The sequence below is a fragment of the Maniola jurtina genome, chromosome 11, assembly GCF_905333055.1.
Source record: "Maniola jurtina chromosome 11, ilManJurt1.1, whole genome shotgun sequence".
NCBI classification, from domain to species: Eukaryota; Metazoa; Arthropoda; class Insecta; order Lepidoptera; family Nymphalidae; genus Maniola; species Maniola jurtina.
Window position 1 is genome coordinate 1,147,373 of NC_060039.1, and position 23,862 is coordinate 1,171,234.

General features: G+C 41.5%; 2 protein-coding genes across 2 annotated transcripts in view; one reads left to right on the forward strand and one right to left on the reverse strand.

Moving 5' to 3' along the window:
• LOC123869390 overlaps positions 1-15,172 on the forward strand; it is a 28,193-nt gene extending 13,021 nt beyond the window's left edge. The window contains exons 2-6 of the mRNA XM_045912288.1: positions 9,773-9,971; positions 10,858-10,999; positions 11,399-11,513; positions 13,428-13,678; positions 14,077-15,172. Coding sequence (XP_045768244.1) covers positions 9,773-9,971; positions 10,858-10,999; positions 11,399-11,513; positions 13,428-13,678; positions 14,077-14,347 — 978 coding nt within the window. The 3' untranslated portion in view covers positions 14,348-15,172. The remainder of the gene's footprint in view (positions 1-9,772; positions 9,972-10,857; positions 11,000-11,398; positions 11,514-13,427; positions 13,679-14,076) is intronic.
• A 2,490-nt stretch (positions 15,173-17,662) lies between these two features.
• The window catches only part of LOC123869377 (dynein axonemal heavy chain 2), a 70,588-nt gene continuing 64,388 nt past the window's right edge, over positions 17,663-23,862 (reverse strand). Inside the window, exons 72-81 of the mRNA XM_045912267.1 lie at positions 23,334-23,519; positions 22,405-22,589; positions 21,746-21,887; positions 21,492-21,572; positions 20,967-21,134; positions 20,458-20,560; positions 19,843-20,000; positions 18,967-19,082; positions 18,487-18,620; positions 17,663-17,839 (exon numbers count right to left, since the gene is read on the reverse strand). Of these exons, the coding sequence (XP_045768223.1) occupies positions 17,700-17,839; positions 18,487-18,620; positions 18,967-19,082; positions 19,843-20,000; positions 20,458-20,560; positions 20,967-21,134; positions 21,492-21,572; positions 21,746-21,887; positions 22,405-22,589; positions 23,334-23,519 (1,413 nt within the window). The 3' untranslated portion in view covers positions 17,663-17,699. The remainder of the gene's footprint in view (positions 17,840-18,486; positions 18,621-18,966; positions 19,083-19,842; positions 20,001-20,457; positions 20,561-20,966; positions 21,135-21,491; positions 21,573-21,745; positions 21,888-22,404; positions 22,590-23,333; positions 23,520-23,862) is intronic.

A 23,862-nucleotide genomic window follows, 5' to 3' on the forward strand; every position in this document is an offset into this window, starting at 1 on the left:
AAAAGGAAAAACGGAACACTTATAGGGTCACTTTGTTGTCTGTCTGTCTGTCTGTCTGTCCGTCCGCCGTGTCTGTCAAGAAAACCTATAGGGTACTTCCCGTTGACCTAGAATCATGAAATTTGGCAGGTAGGTAGGTCTTATAGCACAAATAAAGGAATTTAAATCCGAATACCGTGAATTTGTGGTTACATCACAGAAAAAATAATTAAAATGTGGTTTAATTTTCAAAGTGAGATAACAATACCAAGTGGGGTATCACATGAAAGGGGCTTTACTTGTACATTCTATAACAGATTTTTATTTATTTTTAGACATAATAGTTTTTGATTTCCATTCGTTATTCACATAATGGTAGAGGCTTTCTTGGTATAACAATGTAGTAGGTACCCACTACCTTCTGCATTCAATTCATTTTAATTGGAGACTATTACTTGAGTAGCTTAAATGCTTTACCTAACCAAATACCTACCTAACTGCCGATCAATTTTATAAAGAGCAAGTCTGTATAACATTAACGTCTAAAACAATTTCAAATGCGGTTAACTATTGATATTTTAGTGGTTTAGACTGTTAGACATAATGTCTGAATCAGAAATGCAAATTAAATTAGAGTTTAGACTTTAGACAGTGCACCTGGTAGCCTGTAAAGGTCTTCGCACTCCACTCCGACTCGACTCACAGAAAAACATTCTTCTTTCTTTCTTCTTGGGTTCCTTTTCCGCACTTAAATGTAGCCATCTGTTGAAGGTACGCGAATGAACCACTCAAAGCTCAGAGCTTTATATCATGTGCCTTACGAGTTACGATGGAATTTGTATAATGTGTAATAATTGAGTGTGTCTTCCAATAAAATATTGAAAACGAACTGCTGCCCGTGACTTCATCCGCGTGTATTTAGAGTTTTGAAAATCCCGTGGGAACTCTTTGATTTTCCGGGGTAAAAAGTAGCCTATGTCAATTTCCAGGTGTTTAACTAGATCCATGCAAAAAATCACGTCGATTCGTTGCTGCGTGAATCGTCTTGATAACGAGTCGGCTTCGAGTTTATGTAACGTGCGAACACCTTTAGTCGTCGATACGGTTTAAATACTAGGCTATATAATTTAGACTTAATTCGATAATTGTGGCAATACCTTTGGAATTAAGTAAACTTTAAGCTGTACTTACATAATGTAATCTACTTAAGTAAAACTGTGTCTATGAATTTACAATTATTTATATTGAAGCCTGAATACTTGATTAGTTTCACGAGTTAGAGACGGTGGCATAAAATCCAAAATGTATTTGGTTCATTTCCTAATGTGGTTGGTATCTCTTCCGTTATACGGAGATAACTAACGCCTAGAAGAGATATTTAAACTATCTATTGAAATAGGTTACTCAAGCAAAATTCTCCTATCATTTTTGAGATTTATCGGCATCTTAATTTTCAACGTATCGCAGTAACTAAGCACGAGTCGAAAAGTTTACAAACAACTTGGACTTGAAGCAACTTAGTGGGAGATAGTTGGCGAATCCGGGAAGCGAAAGACGAGGTATCAACCAATCGCGTGCACCCGCGTCGACTGATCAACCAATCGCGTGCACTCGCCATTCGCCAGCCAATCGCGGTTGTTTGCCGGGCACTATACAGAAAGTAGAAAAATCCATACTAATATTATAAATGCGAAAGTGTGTCTGTCTGTCTGTCTGTCTGCTATGTTTTCACGGCCCAACCGCTGAACCGATTTTGATGAAATTTGGTACAGACATGGGCTACATCCCGGGAAGGACATAGGCTACTTTTTATCCCGGAAAATCAAAGAGTTCCTGCGGGATTTAAAAAACCGAAATCCAGGCGGGCGAAGCCGCGGGCATCCTCTAGTATCTAAATAAGTGCCTACTGAAAAGTTTACAATAAAAGTAGCGACTCCAGGATGCAAGCTATCACTGTGGCCAATTTCGCCAAGATCGGTTAGTTGAGCCTGAAAAGGTAACAGACAGACACACTTTCGCATTTATAATAATAATTTAAGTAGGTAAGTATGGATATCGGATTATCGACATACGACAGTTTCTATGTAATAAACCTAACTTTTGACCTAATACTAACTTGTAACTGATAAGACTACGTTATATCATTACCTAAGCACGATTCATCGGAATTCCCTGAGAATTTCCTGATCGCTGTTTTCATAAAATCTTGTTTTGATTAGTATGTGTTGTTATACCTACCTAATCGGGTGAAGGGTCATGATCAACCCATTTCCGGCCCACTACTGAACACGGGCTTCCTTCCTTAGAATGAGAAGAGGTTTGGTAATGCAGATTGGCAGATTTCACATCTTTGAAAACATTATACACAGGAAACTCTCAGGCTTGCAGGTTTCCTCAAGATGTTTTCCTTGACATTTAATTGCTTAAAAGGCACATAGGTACCTAACTTTGAAAAGTTAAGGTGCGTGCCCAAGATCGAACCTCCGACCTCCGGAATAAACGGCCGACGACTTAACCACTAGGTTATCACTGCTTACAGGGGTCTGTTAGGTAAATTATCGGGATTTTTGACCTCATAGTAATTCGCTCGAACCCTGACCTCCGGAATAGACGGCCGACGACTTAACCACTAGGCTATCACCGCTTAAAGGGGTCTGTTAGGTAAATTATCGGGATTTTTGACCTCATACTAATTCGCTGAGCATGCAAGCTAAGTATATCCATTACTTTAATTTAATTACTCGTTTATGTTAAGTACTTAGTGTTAACATTTTATTAAGTAGGTACAGCTTTCTTGGAATTATGACATAATAGGTAATCTTGTGTCATCGTATAACATGTTGCAAGTGCATGCAATTATTTTAGTTATAGACAAGGGGATTGATCTAAATCATAGATACGAGTATGTTATAGAACATTCATCCAAGATCTAAAGAATAATTTTAGAACATAGTAATTATTATTAGAGTAGGTACTTTCCTCGATAATTCTACTACTTAAATCATCATCATCAGCCCACCGTCAGCGTCGATTCACTGCTGAGTAAGATTTATTTTCAGTAGGAGAAGGGTTTGGCTAAAGTTAGTACACCACGTTACCACGGTACGAATTGGCAGACTTCACCACATCTTTGAAAACATTATGGAGGTCTCTCAGATAGGTATGCAGATTTTCTCACGATGTTTTCCTTCACCGTTTAACCTAAGTGACCTAAGTTAGTTTAACTTCCAAAACTGCCTCAGCTGGATATGAATCTGTGATCTCTGACTTATAAGGCCATCACTGCTCCAGGGCGGTCGTCACGTTTTCTTACTTATTTTGCCATGAGTAAATAGGTCAATCCTAAACTTTATGAAATGTATGCATGTACGGCCGGCGGATTTGCTACTCGAATTCTGAGGGAATTCGAGTAGCAAATTCGCGAAACTATTGCATTAAAAACCTGTCGCACTTATGACCTTTTCCTATAAACACGCCACACACACCTAACGCATGTGCATAACCGTGCCACGCGAATATGATCATTAAGGTGCTAAACGACTTATGGCTTTTGACTGTACATACCCATGCAATATCCTTCGACAAAATATATTAAGTTTCTAGATAGGTACCTAGTTGTAGGTAGTTTGTTTAATTGCAAAAGCGTTACATGTTTACGTAGGTTTTATCACTTCTAACTTTATTTTATGATGTGCTCTTTTGACACGTAAAATACCTAGCTTGGGTTTGATTTTACACGTATGTTAGCTAACGAAGTGAAAACCCACTTATTATTTACCCAATACTTAAGTTATTTATCAAAAATGCCGGACATAAGTACCTACTACAACATAGGGATTCAAACTTTAGGTTCACAATAATCTCAAGTCAAGTAATTCAAATCAAAGTCAAAATCAAAACGATATTTATTTGTTCTGTGAGATAAGTCCGAATTCTAAATTAAGTCTCATTTCACTATAACTTACAACTTAATTAATAAGAATAATAGGTAGATATAAATCTTATATCTAGTGATTGCATAGTTTATTCCTCAAACATGCTTTTACGGTTCGGTTACGTATTTCTCGTTATCAGCGTCAATGTAATTAATCTTCTGCTTGAATGTTTACGTTAGATAGGTATACTGGCCCTTAATGACGGCAAAGGTTAACCCAAAGCTATAGATCAGCTGCCCTACCTATTAACGGTACTTCCACGTCCGTTGATGGAATTTTTGTATTTTATTACTATGACACAGTGACACTATTACTCTATGTTTAGATGCCTACTCAATACTAATAGCTATAGAAATCGGTCAAGGGCGAGTCGCACTCGAAGGGTTCCGTACCATCGTACAAGAAATAACACTTTTTTTTAATTTCCATGGCAACCATTTTTTTTTAATTGAAAATATTACAAAAAAACTTAAAGCTAGCCTTATCTAAGTATTTATTTATTATACAGCAAGTTTTGACATATTTTTTTGTTATAGCGGCAATAAAAATATACATTCTGTGAAAATTTCAACAACGGACGGGCAGCGGAGGCTTAGTACCTAATAGGGTCCCGTTGACACTAGGCACCCGTCGGGTACGGAACCCTAAAAATGTCTATACTTAGTCATGTTTTATGTTAATAATTATACCTATGCATTTTATTTTGTTCAAAGTACCTACTCTATTAAAGAGCGGTAGGTATAGCCTAGTACATAGTTAAGAGTCGGCCGCCTATTGGAAGGAAGGGGTTCGATCCTGGGCACGCACCTCCTAAGAAATATCACGGAATACAAACATTGCTATCCATACTAATTTTATGAATCCAAAAGTGTGTCTGTCTGTCTGAAAGCTTTTCACAAACCAAGAGTTAACCGATTTTGATGAAAAAACTTTAATCCACGCGGACGAAGTCGCGGGCATCATCCAGTTATTTTAATAATATCTAGGTAAGAAAAAAGGTAGATGGTTAATGCTAGTTGTTGATGTCTACCTACGCCTGGGAATCGTCCTAGGCGGTATTGATTACCTTTGGATAATTTCTAGTTTTTGCGGTTAGCCATGGATCAACTTTTACTGACCGGTTTGATGAGGACTGAAGCGACATACCCTACTTATTGAATACTTTTTTATTATTTTGTGTTCCATTCTTATTACTATATCTAGATTCTAATTATCTAGACTTGATCCTAGGTAGGTATGTTGGTTTCATGATTTCATGATTTTGTTTGGGGTTAATCTGACCGCATACGAGTACCGCTGCGTTTCTGTTTGGCGTAAACTCAATTAACAATTAATTTAAGTACCTACCTACTAAAGTAAATAAAAAAAATATTTAAGTAGGTACTTACCACGTTTTTAAAACGGTTTAAAAGTAAAAAAGTAATAATTATAGATATGTGTAGCTATGAGAATTACCTACCTACTTGTAAGATTTAGGTATAATGCAGTAGGTATAAAGAAATAGGAAAACTATAAAGTAATCTAAGTAAATTAGTAAGAAAATTTATGGTTTCTTGCTTATTTTGAACCTGTGTGATATTCTAGCCACTTTAATAGCCAGCCATTAAAACTGCAATATTCCTACCCGTGCCCAAGCCTCAAACGATTTCGTTTTCAAAAGCAATCTCTCAAAAGATCAAGGAAATAACTTTTAGTGGAGATAAATCTTGTGTGTTTGCGAGTTTATGGATTGTCAGGGCGATTTAACAGGGCTCTCTCCGTCATTCGCTTCCACTCGCTTCATTCAATCGTAGTTCCAATTTCATTTGAATATTAAGCAACCAAAGTCCATGAAATTTTGCAGACATATTCTAGAAACTAATATCTGTGTCTGTGGTGTTTTAGATTTTTCTAAAAATATGTGGTTTTAAAATTACAGGGGCTCAAAGATTTGTATGTAAATTTTTAAGACCGCGTAACTTTGAAACCGAATACTTTAACAGAAATCTGGAAAACCACAGACATAGATATTAGTTTCTAGAATATGTCTGCAAAATTTCATGGACTTTGGTTGCTTAATATTCAAATGAAATTGGAACTACGATTGTATGAAACGAGTGACGGAGAGAGCCCTCTTAAGAGGTTCAGCATCTAAGTTATCTAAAGATATGTATAATGTATCTAATTCTTTAGTACACAAGCTGATGGGTCTAAATGTACTGCTATCTCCTGTGAAGGTTTTTTTACATAGACAAGAGCTAAAAAAATAGAGCGAATCTTTTACGCAAGCACGCTCCATTGAGCCCGGCAACACACCGCTATACCCTTTCGGAGTTATCACACTAATATTATAAAGGCGAAAGTTTGTATGTGTGTGTGTGTGTGTGTGTGTGTTACTCCTTCACGCTAAAACTACAGGACGGATTGGGCTGAAATTTAGAATGGAGATAGATTATACTCTGGATTAGCACTACTTTTTATCCCGGAAAATCAAAGAGTTCCCACGGGATTTTTAAAAAACTACATCCACGCGAACGAAGTCGCGGGCATCAGCTAGTGTTATACTAATTGCTTCAACCGTGGAGAAAAACATCGTGAGAGTTCAGAGTTGAGATGCTTTAGAGTTCTACTTAATGCTCTCAAGGGGGTATATTTATATATGATTAAGAAGTCTACCAGTCCGAACTTGGACAGCAAGGCGGACTATGGTCCGCCCGCCCGAAGCAGCATAGATACAGAAATAAATCTGAAAACCGCGAATTTGTAGTTACATCATTAAAAAAAATTAAAATGTGTTTCAATATTCAAAGTAAGATAACTATACCAAGTGGGGTATCATATGAAAGCGCTTTACCTGTGACATTCTAAAACAGATTTTTATTTATTTTTATGTAAGTATAATATTTTTGATTTATCGTGCAAAATGTTGGAAAAAATACCCGAGCACGGAACCCTCAGCGCGCGAGTCTGACTCGCACTTGGCCGGTTTTTTTTCATTTAGCAACAAGTTAGCCCTTGACTGCAATCTCACCGGATACCCTTTTAGTTTCTATGTGGCATCGTATTGGCACGCTAAATCGCTTGGCGGCACGGCTTTGTAGGTAGGGTGGTAATTAGCCATGGCCGAAGCCTCCCACCAGACCAAACTAGAAATTATTAAATTCCAAACCCCTGCCGGGAATCGAACCCGGGTCGTCCCACTATAAGACGACAGCGCTTACCACTCCGCCAGGGAGGTAGGAGGAGGAGGAGGGAAATTCTTTTTTTTTTTAATTTGTACCAAAAAGTTTTTCTCATTCTGAAAGGAGACCCGTGCTCAATAGTAGGCCGGCGATGGGTTGGTGATGATGATGATGAAGAGAAATTACTGTAGTGTTAAGTATTGTTGTAGAATGTTAAGGGCCCACTTAATTGCTTATTGACTGGTACCTAGCTACCTATTGAAAACAACGCCACAGAACTTGGAACACTGACGCAATGCGCTTTCAAGTCTCGCTAATTTGATAAGACCAATACAATATTTCGAAAACCGTTTGTAGAAGGTAGGCAAGTACCTAGGTAAATACTTGAATGATAAATTTTGTCACACATTCCAAGCTACGTAATTTGCCAGAATCCAGTTTTCACCCGACTACGGCAAAAGGAAGGGTAATGATTTTAGCAGTCTATTAGGTGTAGGTTTGTATTTATGTGTGTTCCACCGTAGCGCCTAAACTACTGAGCAGATTTTGATGAATGAGGTGTCAATCGGCTCCGGCTTTCGGCTCCAACTAAGCGTGAAGCTTGTGCTGGGAGCAGGTTCGACAATAGTGTAAAGGGTTTGAACTGGCAACCTTCCGGATTTCAGTCCGCTTCTTTAACCGTTGAGCTATCGAGGCTTATCTAAACCATCGACCCTTTGAAAGGGTTATCTCACACTGGGCCACGGCGGTAAGATGCTTCTAGACTAGAAGCATCTTGCCTAGATAGATTACACCTAGAAGTTCTAGTTGTAATCTAGCTCGACATTTACAGCGTAACCCGACCAGCGACCCCTCTGTTCGCTACACGGCGCGACTTTTAGCTGAAAAGGAAAGTGACTTACCGCGGCTTACCGCACGAAGGGGTCACAGCGATACGTGACACTAACTTGACTTTATGTGGGCTCTACACTCGCGGCGCCAACGGCCGCGAAAGCCCGCGACAACTGCGAATCACGAATGTAGATTTTGTTCACGCCTTCGCGTTCGCGCTTTTTTTTTTTTTTTAATTATATAGACTAGCGCTTGGCTGCAATCAGACCTGCTAGCAAGTGATGATGCAGCCTAAGATGTAGCGCGCTTGCCTAGAAGTTGCCTATTCAGTCTTGACTTGAAGGTACCCATATTATAGGTGGAAGGGAAAACTGACGCCGGAAGGGCGTTCCATATCCTAGCTGTTCGAATTAGGAAAGAGGAAGCAAAAGCTTTGCGCCTTTCCACGATCAGTGTCGGTTTTTGGTCCGCGACAAAGGGTTTGCGGCGCGAACGTGAACGCATCGTCAACGTCACGAACAAAACTTGCGAGTGTGGAGGGAACGCGTGGATCGCGGCGTACATTTACGGCGTGAAATAACGGCGCGACTTTGCGTGCGAGTGTAGAGCCGGCTTTACAGTTATTCTTGACTCTACGTTTATAGGCAAATATATAATATTTTTTTTACAAAAAAAACCGACCTAGTACCTAACCATAATCACTAAAAAGTAAAAGTAATTTAATTTATTACCGAATATATAAGTCAAATTATAATAATTTTTGGAGCCAATTAGCTTATTAGCAGCGCAAATCGTCTATTTAGGTACTTCATATTTTTTTGAGACTCCATGACACCACATTAGTACCGATCCCAAAAAAAAATGATTACTTATAGAATTATATTAACTCTTGTATTATATGTATATTCAGTAATAAATTAAATTTTTTTTTTTAATTTTTAGTGTTTGTGGTTTAGTATTAAAGTACGTTTTTATTTCATTGTAAAAAAATATTTCACAATTTTAGTGGCCCCATGTATTAAAATTGCTATGCCTGGTTAAAAACCTATTGTTTACTAAGCTATTACATTGATCGCGAGCAATTTACTCTTATCCGTTAAAGAGTATCCTTAATAATGATTATTGAATGACACCTCATTCATCAAAATCGGCCCAGTAATTTAGGCGCTACTTACGGACACAGAATCTGATAGAAACATACATACATAGGCTACTTAAACCATATAAGCCTTCCTTTCGGCTTTGCCATAGTCGGGCAACAAGTGGGAAAGGCACTGAGCCGAGCGAAATATAAAACAATTCCATGTACAGTCAGTACACAGGAATGCTACCGAAATAGCACCAACGTCCAACGCACCGTGCCTGCTTCTTTTCCCACTAATATCGATTTATTGACTTTGAGTGCGTGTATTAACTCTTGAGCATTCGTCATTTCCTGTCTAAAGATACCTTTTATGTCTGGAAAATACTTTTGTGTGTGGTCCACGTTTATTTTTGTAGATTTAAGGTTACGTTTGGAACTGTAGTTAGGACTTAGTTTTAAAACAAAGAAAACTCGGCGTCTTGTCCGCGTAGATAATGTCGTTCTCCTAACATTTACGACACTTTCGAGCAGATAATTATCCAAAACGCCATTCCAGCACGTTGGGACTCCTATCGGTTCTTCGAACTATGTGCTGTGTTAATTACCAATTCAGCTTAGCAAATCATTGATGATCCTGATGGATCACGGAGAATAGCTCTCTCCATCACCCGCTGTATGACTCTGAGCTCCAAAGTTAGAGAGAATATCCAAACACCAATCACAAATCTAAAGACACTTGGTAATAAGATATACTTCAATGAAACCAACTTCTCTCTTTCCAGGAGCAAGATCTAGAAACCGACGGGGACTACCACAACGATGGCGAGGAATGGGATCCTCTAGATGACGACACCGGGTCCACCAGCCGCCCCATAGTGGGAGTCACACCCTCGGCTTTCACCAGGCTTGACACCAGGGAGCCTATTGACTACGTTGATCCTATTGCTGCTACGAATGAGCGGCCGAGGATCTTGGATGATTGTAAGTACTTAGTTATACATAGGTACTTTTATAATTTCAAAACTAATCCAAAAAAATCTATTTGTTAATTAATAGTGTGTTGTTGTGGTAATCTTGACATGTCACAAGATTCAAAAGACGGTCTACTTGAAACAAAATTTATTTAATAGGTACCTAATAAAAAACTTCACACTAATATTATAAAGGCGAAAGTCTGTATGTGTGTGTGTGTGTGTATGTTTGTTACTCCTTCACGCAAAAACTACTGGACGGATTTGGCTGAAATTTGGAATGGAGATAGATAATATCATGGATTAGCACATAGGCTACTTTTTATCCCGGAAAATCAAAGAGTTCCCACGGGATTTCGAAAAACCTAAATCCGCGCGGGCGAAGTCGCGGGCATCGGCTAGTATATAATAAAAAACACTTGGCTGCAATCATCTGGTGGTCACGATGCAGTCAAGATGGAAAAGTTTAAAGACCTGAAAGCAATTTATCAAGGCCACAAGTTTGCCTGTATAAAATCAACTTCCCAATATTTTCCTCTCTTCAAGTTAACGTGAGTTTAGCTAACGTGACATGAGTGTTGAGGTAAATGGGCAAGTAGAAGGCACATGACGGTATATTGATAGGCACATGGCGGTAAGACACATGACGAACTGCTCCAAGCTGTGATTACCTACATAATACACTACAATCTTCCTTTATTTGTTATGCGCGGGATGACCAGCGTGACTGCTTCCAGTGGTTATGTAGCCGAGCAGTTGAAACACATACACTGACTGCTCTCGACTGCTCGAACCTTCGACGGCTCCGGCACAGCTAACCCTTTCAGTATCTATATACTGTATTGCAAGTGGTCATTTACATGATAGCTTACACTCAGGGTGTTGTTCCTTTTCAGCTAATGCCACACCGAAGGAGAAGATGTCTCTTCGCAGGACTGCATTCAAGAACGTCGGCGAGGTGTTCCGCTCCAACGACTGCCTCGTGCCGCAGCCGCGCTGGCTGTACCTGCGGAACCTGGCGCCGGCTGCTGACACTGTGTAAGCATTCACCAGCTTCGTACTATTCTTGTGCTGTGTTGGACCAATTGTCTTCATCAACTATCTTTATGTTTGTACGGGAGCTGTGGCTGTGTGCTCGACCGTAGCAATAGGGAAATTTCCCAACCGAGCGGTGTTGTGCTCGGTAGCGCTAGCTGGGCCGACGGTTGTGCGTCGAAACTTATATATGTAGTGCAATTTGGTAAACGCTCTGTCAATGTGATTGAAAGTTGCGTGTTTCTCCTTGTATTCCAATTAAGCTACCCGTGCTGCCATCTAGGCGTAGGTCGTGAGTTATCAGACTAGGGTTCGTGTTTCGAGCGTTGTTGATTGATTGAGTTTAGAAGCGATATCTTCTTGCGAATGTGGCAACCGCTACATGTTCTTATCTTTCCCCAGCTACATGCCGCCCTGTGTGAAGCTGCATCGCTGCGCGCCTGACGCCTGCTGCTGCAAGGACGAGCGACAGGAGTGCGCGCCGATCGACGGCAAATACGTCGCTATACCGGTCTATGTGAGTACCTACCTATAGTGTTAGACAGCTTGTGATGGCAACAGCCCCCGCGCTCACCCGCAGCCGCGCTAACCCGCTGCGGGTGACGTGCGGGTGTTTTTTTTTTCTTATACAGCAGGGGAAATCCTCATGGACACCCACTGGGTAGTGCTGGACTCTTACCGGCTAAAACCCCTGCTGTCTCCTTGTTAGCTGTGTGCCTCCTTTTCCTTCATGATTACTTCGGCGTACTTTGCAACAGCAATCCAATTCTCTTCTTTTGCTAGCATCTTTTTAACTACATTTTCTGCTGTTATGTCTCCTATTTTATTCACCAGTTTTTCTCTTTCCGTCTTCCACTTTGCACAGACAAATATGGGGACGTGCGGGTGTGCGGGGCGTCCCCCCGCCTCATACCCCGATTGCCATCTCAACCTGTCGCGCAATGTACAACTCGTAACAGAGACTAGCCAATTATCATTAGACTACTCACTCACAATTGAATAAAATTAGGTTCTCATTTACTTTCACCATCATCATCATTATACCGATAGTTCGACTGATGGACATAAGTTTCTTGTAGGGACTTCCACACGCCACGGTCTTACACCGCCAAAATTCAGCGGCTCTTTGCATCTCGAGGTCGTCCACGCGGACCCTTTCGGGTCCCGGGGTGACTGGTCAGGGCGATGGCCCTCTTCAGTGGTGGCTACGCCGCCTGCGACTGCGGGCGGGGCACGGGGTTGGACCACTGGTCTGGGTGTCAATTCCGGATTGTCATGTCCGGTAGTGGCCGCACGGCAGTGCGATCGAGCCCGCGGATGTTCGCGAGCGATCGGCTACTGCGGCGGCGTGGGATGTCCGTGAGGCTAACGCCCGCGGCTCGGCGAGGTCGAGCCCGCCGGCGATGTTCCGGCGAGCGCCCGTCAGCCAGCGGCGGGGAAGCAGTGGTGTCTTTTCAGGTAGTCAGGTCACGTGGCAGACCTAACTTGTCCGGCGGACGCCGATGGTATGGCGCGATGCCCCGCAGGTGCTGGGCTTGCGCTCCATCGGCGCGCGCGAACATCGAGGTGCTCAGGCGGCGAACGTGGTCGTCGAGGCTCTCCATGCGCAGGTCCCTGGAGATGACCGCGTTCCGTACGAAGCGTGGAGCTCCGGCGATGGTGCGGAGCGCTAGCGACTGCTGCGCCCGCAGCGACTTGCGGTCCGTTTCGCTTAGTAACGCGTACCAAGCTGGGGCCGCGTAAGTGAGTCGCGTGCGGACGTACGTCTTGTAGACGCACAGCCTCGTACGGAGATGCAGGTGGGACGCCAGCACTGGGCGCAAGAGAGCCCGTGCGGCGCGCGTCTGCGCGACCACGTTCTTCACGTGGGATCGCATGCTCTTTGCGACTCGTTTGACCTCCTAGAAGACGTCTGTCCGCCTGTGTGAAGGGGTGGGAGTTTGAGCCTACTTGATGCGAGGTCTAGGGCCGGCGTTCATATTATGGCGGAGCGCAGCGCAGAGAATGCCCGCGAAGTTTTCTAATCGCGTGACACATTACGCGAATTTGTACCAGAGAATGTGCGAGCACGCGCGGGACTGCGCGCGGATGCGCGAGTATCCGCACGGATACACAACTGATTTTAGATATTATTTCAATGAGGACAATGTCGATAATATTTTGACTGTGAAAAATGCTCTACGCTGCGCTCCGCCGTATCATGTGCGCCGGCACTTATATTTCGAACTATTTGCCCATTGCCACTTCAGCTTTGTAACCCGTTGAGCTATGTCGGTCACTTAGGTTCTACTACGGACCTCCGCATTTCTATTCGATCACGTAGAGAAACACTTAGAGAAACTCCAAGCATTGCTGCCTCCATCGCCCGCTGAGTGACTATAAGGTTTTTATATTTACTTTATAGCGCTGATTAAAAAAATCTCATTTTCAGCTCGGAAAACCCAATCGCACCCTCACAGTCGCTCGGATGCTCTTCTTCAATCACACAAGATGTAGCTGCATATACCGAGACTCCATAGAAAGCACGGCCCGCACTAAGATAGACTTCAGGGAGGAGAGGAGAGACGAAATGTTGGCCAGAAGAGAGAGTGTTAGAGAGAGACAGAATGACTGGAGAGCGCCTACAGAGGAGCCTAAGTTGGAAAGGGACGAGGCGCAGACTTCACCACCTCAGTTGCGAAGGTAAGACAACTGCATACACTTTTAGATATGAGACGACAGGATAATTCCTATCTAAGCAAGGAGGAAAAGAGATGACAATGGGAGAGCCTTTTATGATCTAGAAAGAGACACGAACAGACTTGTAGGCACAGTTAAGATAAACTAATTTTTCTCAAACTCTGCAGGGTCTGATTAGGTAATTTTTTTATTACTATTTTTTATTTATTTTACTAAATTGACTCAGGTTAGGTTATTTTCTTCGTTAGAGAGATTCGTAGATACTTAGGGTATCCAATAGGAAAATGCCTACCAAAACAAATTCTATTATACCCTGAACAATCCTTTATTCACCCGAAGACTGGAAAACTTATTGAACTAATATTGAATTTAAGAAATTCAGAGACTGTTTTTTTTAACAGATGTACATGCCCAGCGCTTTTCCGAAACCGGATCAAAGACGGCATATGCTCCTGCGTCTGCGACTGGCCGGATACCACGCGCAAACGCGACTGTCTCTCTCTAGCACGAGGGAAAGAGCACTTCGGGCTGAGGGACAGAGTATGTGTCGCTCAAGGGGATTGTTCTCTGCCCAGCTGTGAATATGGGGCCTACGAGAGGAGCGCGGGAAGGTGTCCTACCAGACGAGTAAAGAGGAGGTTCCACTCGAGGAGGTATCAGGACAAAGTCTGAACTAAATGATTAAGGGACCATCCAATAGGTCATTTGAGTGTTCTACCAGTCAATAGAAAAACAGCATGTGTTTTAGAGCCAAACACTTCTGATGGCTGTTGTCGCAAGAATAACATAAATGCCGAGCGCAACAATTGCAATTTTCGCATTGTCACAATTTCTCTGCTAGCCCCTATATGCTTACTTTATATTTTAATTTTATACTAAGACAATGAAAATAATACCTCCTCCTTATATCATGAAAAGGAATTGAAAATATTTGATTTGAGTACTTTTATATAAATAATAATAAATATATAGCTGTGGGGACAATAGATGATATTAAGTCATCGGTATTGGCTTAGTGTCGCCTGCGCGCGACTTTCATGTAAATAAATTAAAAATCATTTCAAAAACCAACATGCATTTGTAGTGTAGACCCGAAAATTGTAAGTTTGACGTAAATGTGGATGGTCCCTGTATGGTAAATCTTTATCCCTTTATTGGAGATTTAAAATGAGTAAGATTCCAGCAAAAGCTTTTAAACATCATATACCTATCTCAAATGTAGCCGTGTATGATGCAGCAAAAGAATCGTTTTTACGATAAACAACGCGTGAAAGCAGAGTTTCCAACGAGGCTTCTAGAAGATATAATACAAGAAACTGAACTTTCAAGCAAAATCAAATCAAAATAGTATCAATCTCCTCAAATGCTGGTGCGTTGTCCCCAAATACTGGTGCGTTGTCCCCAAATTCTGGCGCGTTATCCCCAAATTTTGGACGCATCGTACGCGTTCCTATACGCGCGAAACGATTCGCGGTAAATTCGCCACTTCCAGACAAGGTCATATTTTAATCGTAATTTGATAGAAGACTGTCAATAACAAATCTATGTGTGTATTCTACTAATTTCAAGTCAACCTTTTGACGGTCGCGCGTCTCTTAAACTACATACTATTAATACTTCCAAATTACTTACTTTTAATATGAACCATTTGTTTTAAAGTTAACTACTTGATTATATTTCTGCTAAAATCGTTCGTTATTAATAAATTGGTAGGTACTTAAAACACCATACAATTTTTTTAAATTACAACGTTGCTAAATAACTTATCTTTATTAGGCATTACAAATAGCTTGATTTCATATCAATCGCAACTATGTGGGTATGGTATGTATTTAGATTAAGAATTAAGATTTCAGAATAAGTATCTAGGTATATTACTTAGGTATGTGAAATTCCCCATTTTATTATACTTTATGATATTTGGGGATATGAAAAGATTTACTTTGCTTATGTATGACATTACATTATTAGATATAATATTTATATTACACTAACATACAGTACATTCTCTGAAACAAGCTATTTTATATTATTGTTAACAGTCACTACTAGGTATATAAGTGCCATATTAGTTAAATGTTTTATGAATAAAAACATATGAGTTTTAGCGCGTTAGAAGTGAAACCTTCAGAAAACTAAACCGAGAGAATGAGACGAATGCAGTTTATCAGGAATGGTAGGATATATTTATTTGTTCTAAGTACTTAATATTGTTACCAAGATTAAAAATTATTTTACACTTTACTATAGGTAATTACATCTTACTTACCTACATTATATTTAATACAGACTTGCAGTTTTGAATTTCAACCATTAAATTACTCTAAAGGCATGAGGTAACTAAATTAGTACCTATGAAATAATAGGAAACGCTGTACGATGTATTCTAATTCTATCTCATTCTCTCACAGGCTAAATCCTATAGATGTATGTGTTTGTCTCTTTTTCGTTTCATCGAGTTGTAAATCACAAAGAAATTGTCATTTCAAAATTCAATTAAACGCTAAGCTCGTTTTGATGAAGTTATTTATATTAATAATAATTAATGTTTTCCTGACTATCTCTTAAGATAAATGCATAATAATATTTACTGTATTCGTTATTATTAATTTACGCGTAGGTACTTATAATAATTAGATGTAAGTTGTAAATAAAGTTTTTTTTAAACTCATGTCTTTTATTTTATAAGATTCCTGCTACACTATGCGGCTTGCGCCTCATATATAGAATATTAATAAAGGTACTTAATATCATAATACCATAATTCACCTACGAATAACAACAACTACTGAAAATATTATCTATACTATAATAAATAAAATTGGAGTGTCTGTCTGTAATTTCGAAATAACTACCTCATATTAAGCTCATATGGTTATTTGAACGATACCATAACTGAATCACACGTTTTTAAAATTTTTGTCTGTCTGTCTGTCTGTCTGTCTGTCTGTTTGAAAAGGCTAATCTTTGGAACGGCTGAACCGATTTTGACGGGACTTTCACAGGCAAGTAGAGGATTGACCAGGGCGTAACATAGGCTACTTTTTTAACCGACTTTCAAAAAGGGAGTTGTGTTTTTCTACCTATGTACACCGAAATCTCCGAGATTTCTGAACCGATTTGCATCATTTCTTTTTTAATCGATAGAGGAACTTTGCGACATTGTTTCATAAAAAATTTGGAGTCCAACTCCTCAATCCTGATGCTGCAGGGGATCTGACCAATCCGCGCGGGCGAAGCTGCGGGCATCAGCTAGTATTACAATAAAACTTAAAGCTAGCCTTATCTAAATACTATTATCTACTAAAAGTAATGTACTCTCATAAAGGTACCCTTAGGGCCGGCGCACATATGGCGGAGCGCAGCGCAGAACATGCCCGCGAAGTTTTCTAATCGCGTGACACATTACGCAAATTTCTACCAGAGAATGCGCCAGCACGCGCGGGACTGCGCGAGTATCCGCACTGATGCATAATTGATTTTAGATATTTATTGATGATTATTTGATGTTGATTTTGACTGTGAAAAATGCTCTGCGCTGCGCTCCGCCATGTGCGCCGGCCCTAACAATACCAGGCATAAATATGTATCTATTGATACCAGGTAATTTAGTTCATTATGACGTCACGATCACATAAAGCAATTTGCTGCAATAGGTACCTGAAAATTTCAGCAATTTTGCGCGAAATAATTGCTTCAAATTTGCCCCAGATTGATCCATACGTGTTGCCGTGCAACAATTGCTTAAATAATGCCCATGTAAGCGCAGCATTAGATTATTCGTAGTCATTGTTCGTAATTATTCATTCACTCATTGTTCGCTAGAAATGGCGCGCTCTACGAAATTCTATTCCTAGTTTTACTTTCTACTGTACTATTTTGTTTGTGCGTAAAGATTTTTAAAAACCTAAATCCACGTGGACAAAGCCGCGAGCATGAGTTGGTTGGTCATAAAATAAAAACCACAAATTCTTTATAACTATTTATTCATCTTTAGACAAATATCAGACTACAACAAACGCTCCTATGTTGCGAGGGTGCAAAGCAGCGCGGTGCCCCGTTTGACCCAGAAGTCGGAGGTCTGCTTGCCGGCGGGGAGGTCCACGGCCACAACGAACGCGCCCTTGCGTAACGGGTAGTAGTAGCACGGACAGACGTAGCGATCTGCGGGGAAAACGTCATGTTTAGTGTTTGTAGACCTCGCTATAAAAAAAATTGGCAGTCAGGTAGGGGTTGCCTGAAACTGTAGCGTGGCCTGACTTTTTTTTAATTTATAGTTGTCTGCAATCAGACCCGCTGGCAAGTGATGATGCAGCCTAAGATGGAGAGCGCTTGCTAAGATGCCCTTTAACTTTTGACTTGAAGGTACTCATATTAAAAGTGGAGAGGAAAACTGATGCCAGAAGGGCGTTCCATATTCTAGCGGTTAGGATTGGAAACGAGGAAGTAAATCGCTTCGTACGTATCCGATAAATTTCAACTACGTACAGACCTTGACGATGCTTTGCGGTACGATGGTAGATGGATGGCTGAAGGAGGAATCAGGTCAAAAAGCTCTTGAGCACACTCTCCGAAATATATCCTGTATAATACCGATAGCCGGGCAACTTTGCGCCAATGTTCCAAATGTTGAAGTTTAGAATTCACCAGTGCTTCGTCACCAATGAGTCTTCGAGCCCGGCCATCCACCGAATCCAATGCTTCAAGCTGGTACTTGGGAGAGCCATCCCATAAGTGGCTGCAGTGCTACATGCACGATTGAACATGAGCTTGGTACAGGGTAGGACAGCCTATGGAGTCACAGAACTTACTTTTCAGCCGTCGACCGGTGGCTCGGATGGGCTTGAAGTGTATGGGCGTCAAGGGGAACACGAGCTGCATCGGTAGTGGTTCCTGCAGGTGGCCGTCCTTGCGGAACCAACTCGCGCCCTCCAGGAATAGGCCTCTGAGGTAAAATAGTACAAGCTTATTAAGATTTGCAGGAATAGAAATACATAGAAATATTTTTTATTCAATTAAACTTTTACAAGGAATCCGTTGGAAATTATTTTCCTAAATATCCAATTTCTGGAATCTTCCAACTCTCCGAATGTCTGGTTGTTCCATTTTAGTGGAATTTGGTAGTTTTAGCCAGCCATGTGTTCTCAAATTTAAAGATTTGCTTAGCTTTCAAGACGCTTTTGACTTTTGAAATTTTTCTTCTATGGTTTACATGGTGGCTCTAAAATTTCAAGGGATTCTAGAATTCGGGCGGGTCAGTCAGTTTTCACGAAAAAAAATATGTTATTCACCGTATATAAACGCCTCCATCCCTCGGCGGGCGCACGAAAGCATTTTCCTCGAGCGGCATCACAGTGAACTCCCAACACAATGTGTCGATGGGCCAGCTCTCACCACGGGCAGTAGTCTGTGAGAAAGAAAACCAAAAATGGTAATTCCCCATTGCTTTCTCAATCTTCCAAAATATGGTACAGTTGCCGACAGGAAATATAGTACATTGACCTTTAGAAAGGGAATTCGGCTTCGTAGAGCGTTGTCTCTGTCACACATGTGACGTTTTGTTGGTATCAACGACAGAGACAACGCGATACGAAAACGAAAGGAGGAAGTTATAACAAATAGTCGAAACATAAATATAGACTATATTTAGACTATTGTTTCGACTATTAGTGTGAAAAGTAATTTTGTACGGACTATATTATATAGTCCGTACAAAATTACTTTTCACGCGCCATTTTAACTGTGGGTCATTTGTCATATCAAAAGTACGGTTCACCTTTTAAATAAGGACTAAAATTAACTATTACAGAAAAGTAAATTGGCACATTTTTACCGAACAATCTTCTATGTGCCTCCCTCGAGCTACTCGACATTGGCGAAGTGCATTGTGCTGGGTTGGCAATACAATAAGCCACCAATCAAGTGAAGAAGAAGGATTAAAATCTATGGGTCAACTGTTATATCAAAATCCCTTCCAGATTAGCCCGTTTCCATCTTAGACTGCATCATCACTTAACACTAGGTGAGATTGCGGTCAAGGCCTAACTTGTATTTGAATCTAAAAAAATACGGTTCACCTTTAAAATAAGGACTAAAATCGTACTTTTGATATACTTGACACATAAAGTTAAAATGGCGCGTGAGAACAAATTTTTTAAGTACTATACCTGCATAACAGCGGTGAGGAAGCCAGTGGGTGCGACCAGAGACGGCAGCCAGCATAAGGTAGGAGGAGAGCGGGGGGCGTTGGCCCACGCGCTCAAGTGTGACCCGCGCAGGTATAGTTCCCGACACCACGCGCCCAGCGGCTTCATTGAGGGACGAGCTGTATTATACCACAGAATACTTCATAAGTAGTACCTTCCAGCCTGCCAGTCAGCCAGTGGTATCAAAGACATTTGATAAAGTACAATTCAGCTCGTATAGCGCTGCGGCTTGAAATTTTATAAACGCCTCTCTTTCTATCGTATAAGAGGAAAGAGTGAGAAAGAGATTAAGACGAGAGTTGAAGGGCCGTGCCTTCGTAGGTATGCTTCATCGAGGGACGAGCTTATAGATTATTAAACTGTGTGTGTGTGTGTGTGTGTGTGTGTGTGTGTGTGTGTGTGTGTGTGTGTGTGTGTGTGTGTGTGTGTGTGTGTGTGTGTGTGTGTGTGTGTGTGTGTCTGTGTGTGTGTGTGTGTGTGTGTGTGTGTCTGTGTGCGTGTGTGGGTGGGTGTGTGCGCGTGCGTGTGCGTGTGTGTGTGTGTGTGTAATTTTTATTTTGTTTTAAGGAAACTTACCTTTTTGCCAGAACGATGGTACTCTTCCCTCAAATATACAGTTGTACATAATCTCCAGCATCTCTGACATCACCACCAAGCCCTCGATCGCACGCCGGAGTTCCTGAAATCCAGGAAATACAGCTTTATACAACACATGCGAAAACCACCGCAAAGTTCCGCAATCTAGCCACTCGATGGTTGACGTCTCGCTTACCACGCGCTTCAAGCGAGCGGCCCAGGCGTCTACAGCGTGCGAGCCACTCGAGCAAGTTGTAGCTGTGCTGTTTTTTTAAATTCAGATACAAGTTAGCCCTTGACTGCAATCTCACTTGGTGGTAAGTGAAGAGGCAGTCTAAGATGGAAGCGTTCTCACTTGGAAGGGGTATGGCAGTTTTTATTAAACCCATACCCCTTTGGTTTATACACGGCATCATACCAGACCGCTAAATCGCTTGGCGGCACGGCTTTGCCAGTAGAGTGGTAACTAGCCACGGCCGAAGCTTCCCACCAGACAAAAAAAAAGCTACCTTTAGTCCGGCAACGATGCTGGAGATCAGAGTGTTGTAGTAGCCAATCTCCTGCAGCAGGGAGACGCACATCGGCATCACGATCTCGGGCCCCATCATCCGCTCTGTGGTCTCCATGTCAATGCGACTTGGCAGCTTGGACAGCATCTCTGCTGCCAGCTCATCCACCTAGTCAAGAAAAGAACGAGGGTTAACGGCTGATCAACAATATTGCAGGCATATTTTAGAATTGTAAAATGAGGAGGTCCGCAAGAGCACCAAGGTCACTGAAATAGCCCAAGCTATTAGCAAGCTGAAGTGGCAGTGGGCAGGCCATGCCTGTCGTAGAGGCGATGGCCATTGGAGCCGGAAAGATATAGATTCCCTTGTTTCATAACATATCATGCACACGCACCGCACACCCGCACAGCTCCCGTGCGGGATAGCACAGGTGACGTGCGGGTGAACGGGCGTCCCCTCGCCTCATACCCCGATTGGCATCTCGACCTGTCGTATCCTATACATGAGCAAAGATTCAAGGAATACCTTTTGATCTTCTCCCCCACCCCCACCGCCGCCACCAGTAGATGCGAGTGCGAACAAAGTCGAACACATTATTCGCGCGTCCTGAAACATAGAGTAACCTTGAAGCACTTGTTCAGGAATTTTATTGAATGAAGATAATAATTGCTTTGGTTGTTTTCAGAGCAGTATATACTAGCACAACTCTTTCCCAAACATTTTGTTTCTCAGAAAATAAGGAAGGTCTGGCGGCAGTAGGATCTTTTGACCAAGGTTACCTGTGCTAAAGCAGCGACGTCAGCCGAGGCGTGTTGTCCCACGGATTCCGCGCGCTCGTACGCCGGTAGAAGGTCCAGAAAGTCGCGGTACGACTCCAGACTGCCGTCCCGTGGGATGTGGTACGCAGGGATACTCGAAAGTCTAAGACACAAAGATTCATTTGAAAGTATGTTTTATTGAATTTAGCAATCGTGTGGGGGTGCTCGCCGAGCTTCTATGAAATACTGGCATGTGATGTCACTCAATGATTTGACGTGCATTTTTAGTTTAATCGATAATTTAAAATGGTTATTTCACTTAAAACTGACAAGTGACGTGGATTTTACGTGTTTCGGAAGACCCTCTATTTAATAATCACTGAGGAATAATTTATTTTTGACATAGACGAATACCGTATCCCAACAAATCAGTGAACCTGTATCTATTGAATTGATAATTCCATTGCTCGATCTGTAAAGGCTGTTTACCAATTGCGATCCTTTGATTTGTGGACAGAAAACGGAGATCACTCGGCAAGCCTTGGTCGCTTACATTGAGCCACTGTATTTTTTCTCAAGTTGCCATCGCCTTTCCCGCAATACTAGTTGATGATGGAGAAGAGGTCCCATGACACCTCCTCGTATTCTCCCTGATAGTTCGCTAGCAAGTTGAATGTTACCTGTAAAACGGCACATCGAGCGCCTCTTCGCAGAAGAACTGGTTGATGTAAGCGATGAGCACGCGCTTGTCCCAGTCATCGGTGATGTGGCCTCCGTAGTTGATGATGGAGAATAAGTAGCGCAGTGCGTCCCATGGCACTTCCTCGTATTCTTCCAGATAGTTCGCTAGCAAGTTATCTGACACCTGTAAAGGAGTTGTATTATTAAGCATCTTAGCTTAAAAAAAAAAATATTAATAGTTTTGTGATCAGGTCAACCTCGATATAGGTATGGCTTTGAGCTGTGAATCTTTGAAGCTAACACGAAAAAGGAGAATAAGCTATGTTTGACACCTAGAAAGGATAAGAGTATTTATTCCCTGCAAATTACACTAACGTCCGCTTGCAGTAGAAATCTGTTCATAATAATTATGGTTATGTAGAGGTATCAATGAAAAAGACTTATATAGAAAAATATTAGATTTTTTTTGACGACAAATCAGCCCTTGAATGTGAGCGTAGTTTGTAGTAAATAATGTCGTAATCTAAGATTAAAGCGGACCTGGAAGAAGTATGGCATTTTCAATAAACGCATGCCCCAAATTGGACTCTATAGGGCGTACCAGAACGCAAAATCGCTAGACGGTATGCGGTAGGATACTAACTAGCCAATTTAAAAATTATAAATTACCAAATCGATTCAGCCGGGAATTAGATCTGAGTCCTCCCACTCGTACAGCAGTCACCACTGAGTGCCTTCTCGTTTTTAGGTTATGAAACGCGCTTCCAGCATCAGTCCCCTCCCAATTTAAGGATGAGTTCCTACCTTTAAGTCGAGAGTGAATAGACAGTTAGACATCTTCTATCGCAAGAGCGCTCCATCTTAGGCTGCATTATCACTTGCCAGCAGGTCTGGTTGCAGCCAAGCGCTGGTCTATCTAGAGCCTTACCTCAAAATCCGAATCGTTGAAGCTGTATACAGCATTGTATCCAAGCTGCCGGAACCGTTTCCTGGCGATCAGCGAGCAATGGAAGAAAGACACGCAGAACAGCAGTCTGCGGTACTTAGGCGTCGCCTCGTCGAACTTATCCTCGTTCAGGTTTGCGTACAGACGGACCAGGTTGCCTTTTAAACCCTGCGCAAAAATTATACTTTTATGGGCCGATTTTTCAATCGTCAAATAACCTCTATCTGAGGAATAAATTTGAGGGTTTGACAGTTTTTGCATAGGAAATCTGTCAATGCGTCAAATTTATTCCTCAGATAAAAGTTATTCGACGAATGAAAAATTGGCCCTTAGTAGCTAATATTTAATGACAAATGAGTTATTTGTTTTGAACTTAATAAGAATGCGAAAATTAAAAAAATGATTGCGTTTTATCATTTTGACCTCTTGACCTGATTAATTACGATGTCTACTTACCTGGGGTAATTTTGTGGTCACCTCAACGGACCTCTGGAGAACGTTGGTAAGAAAT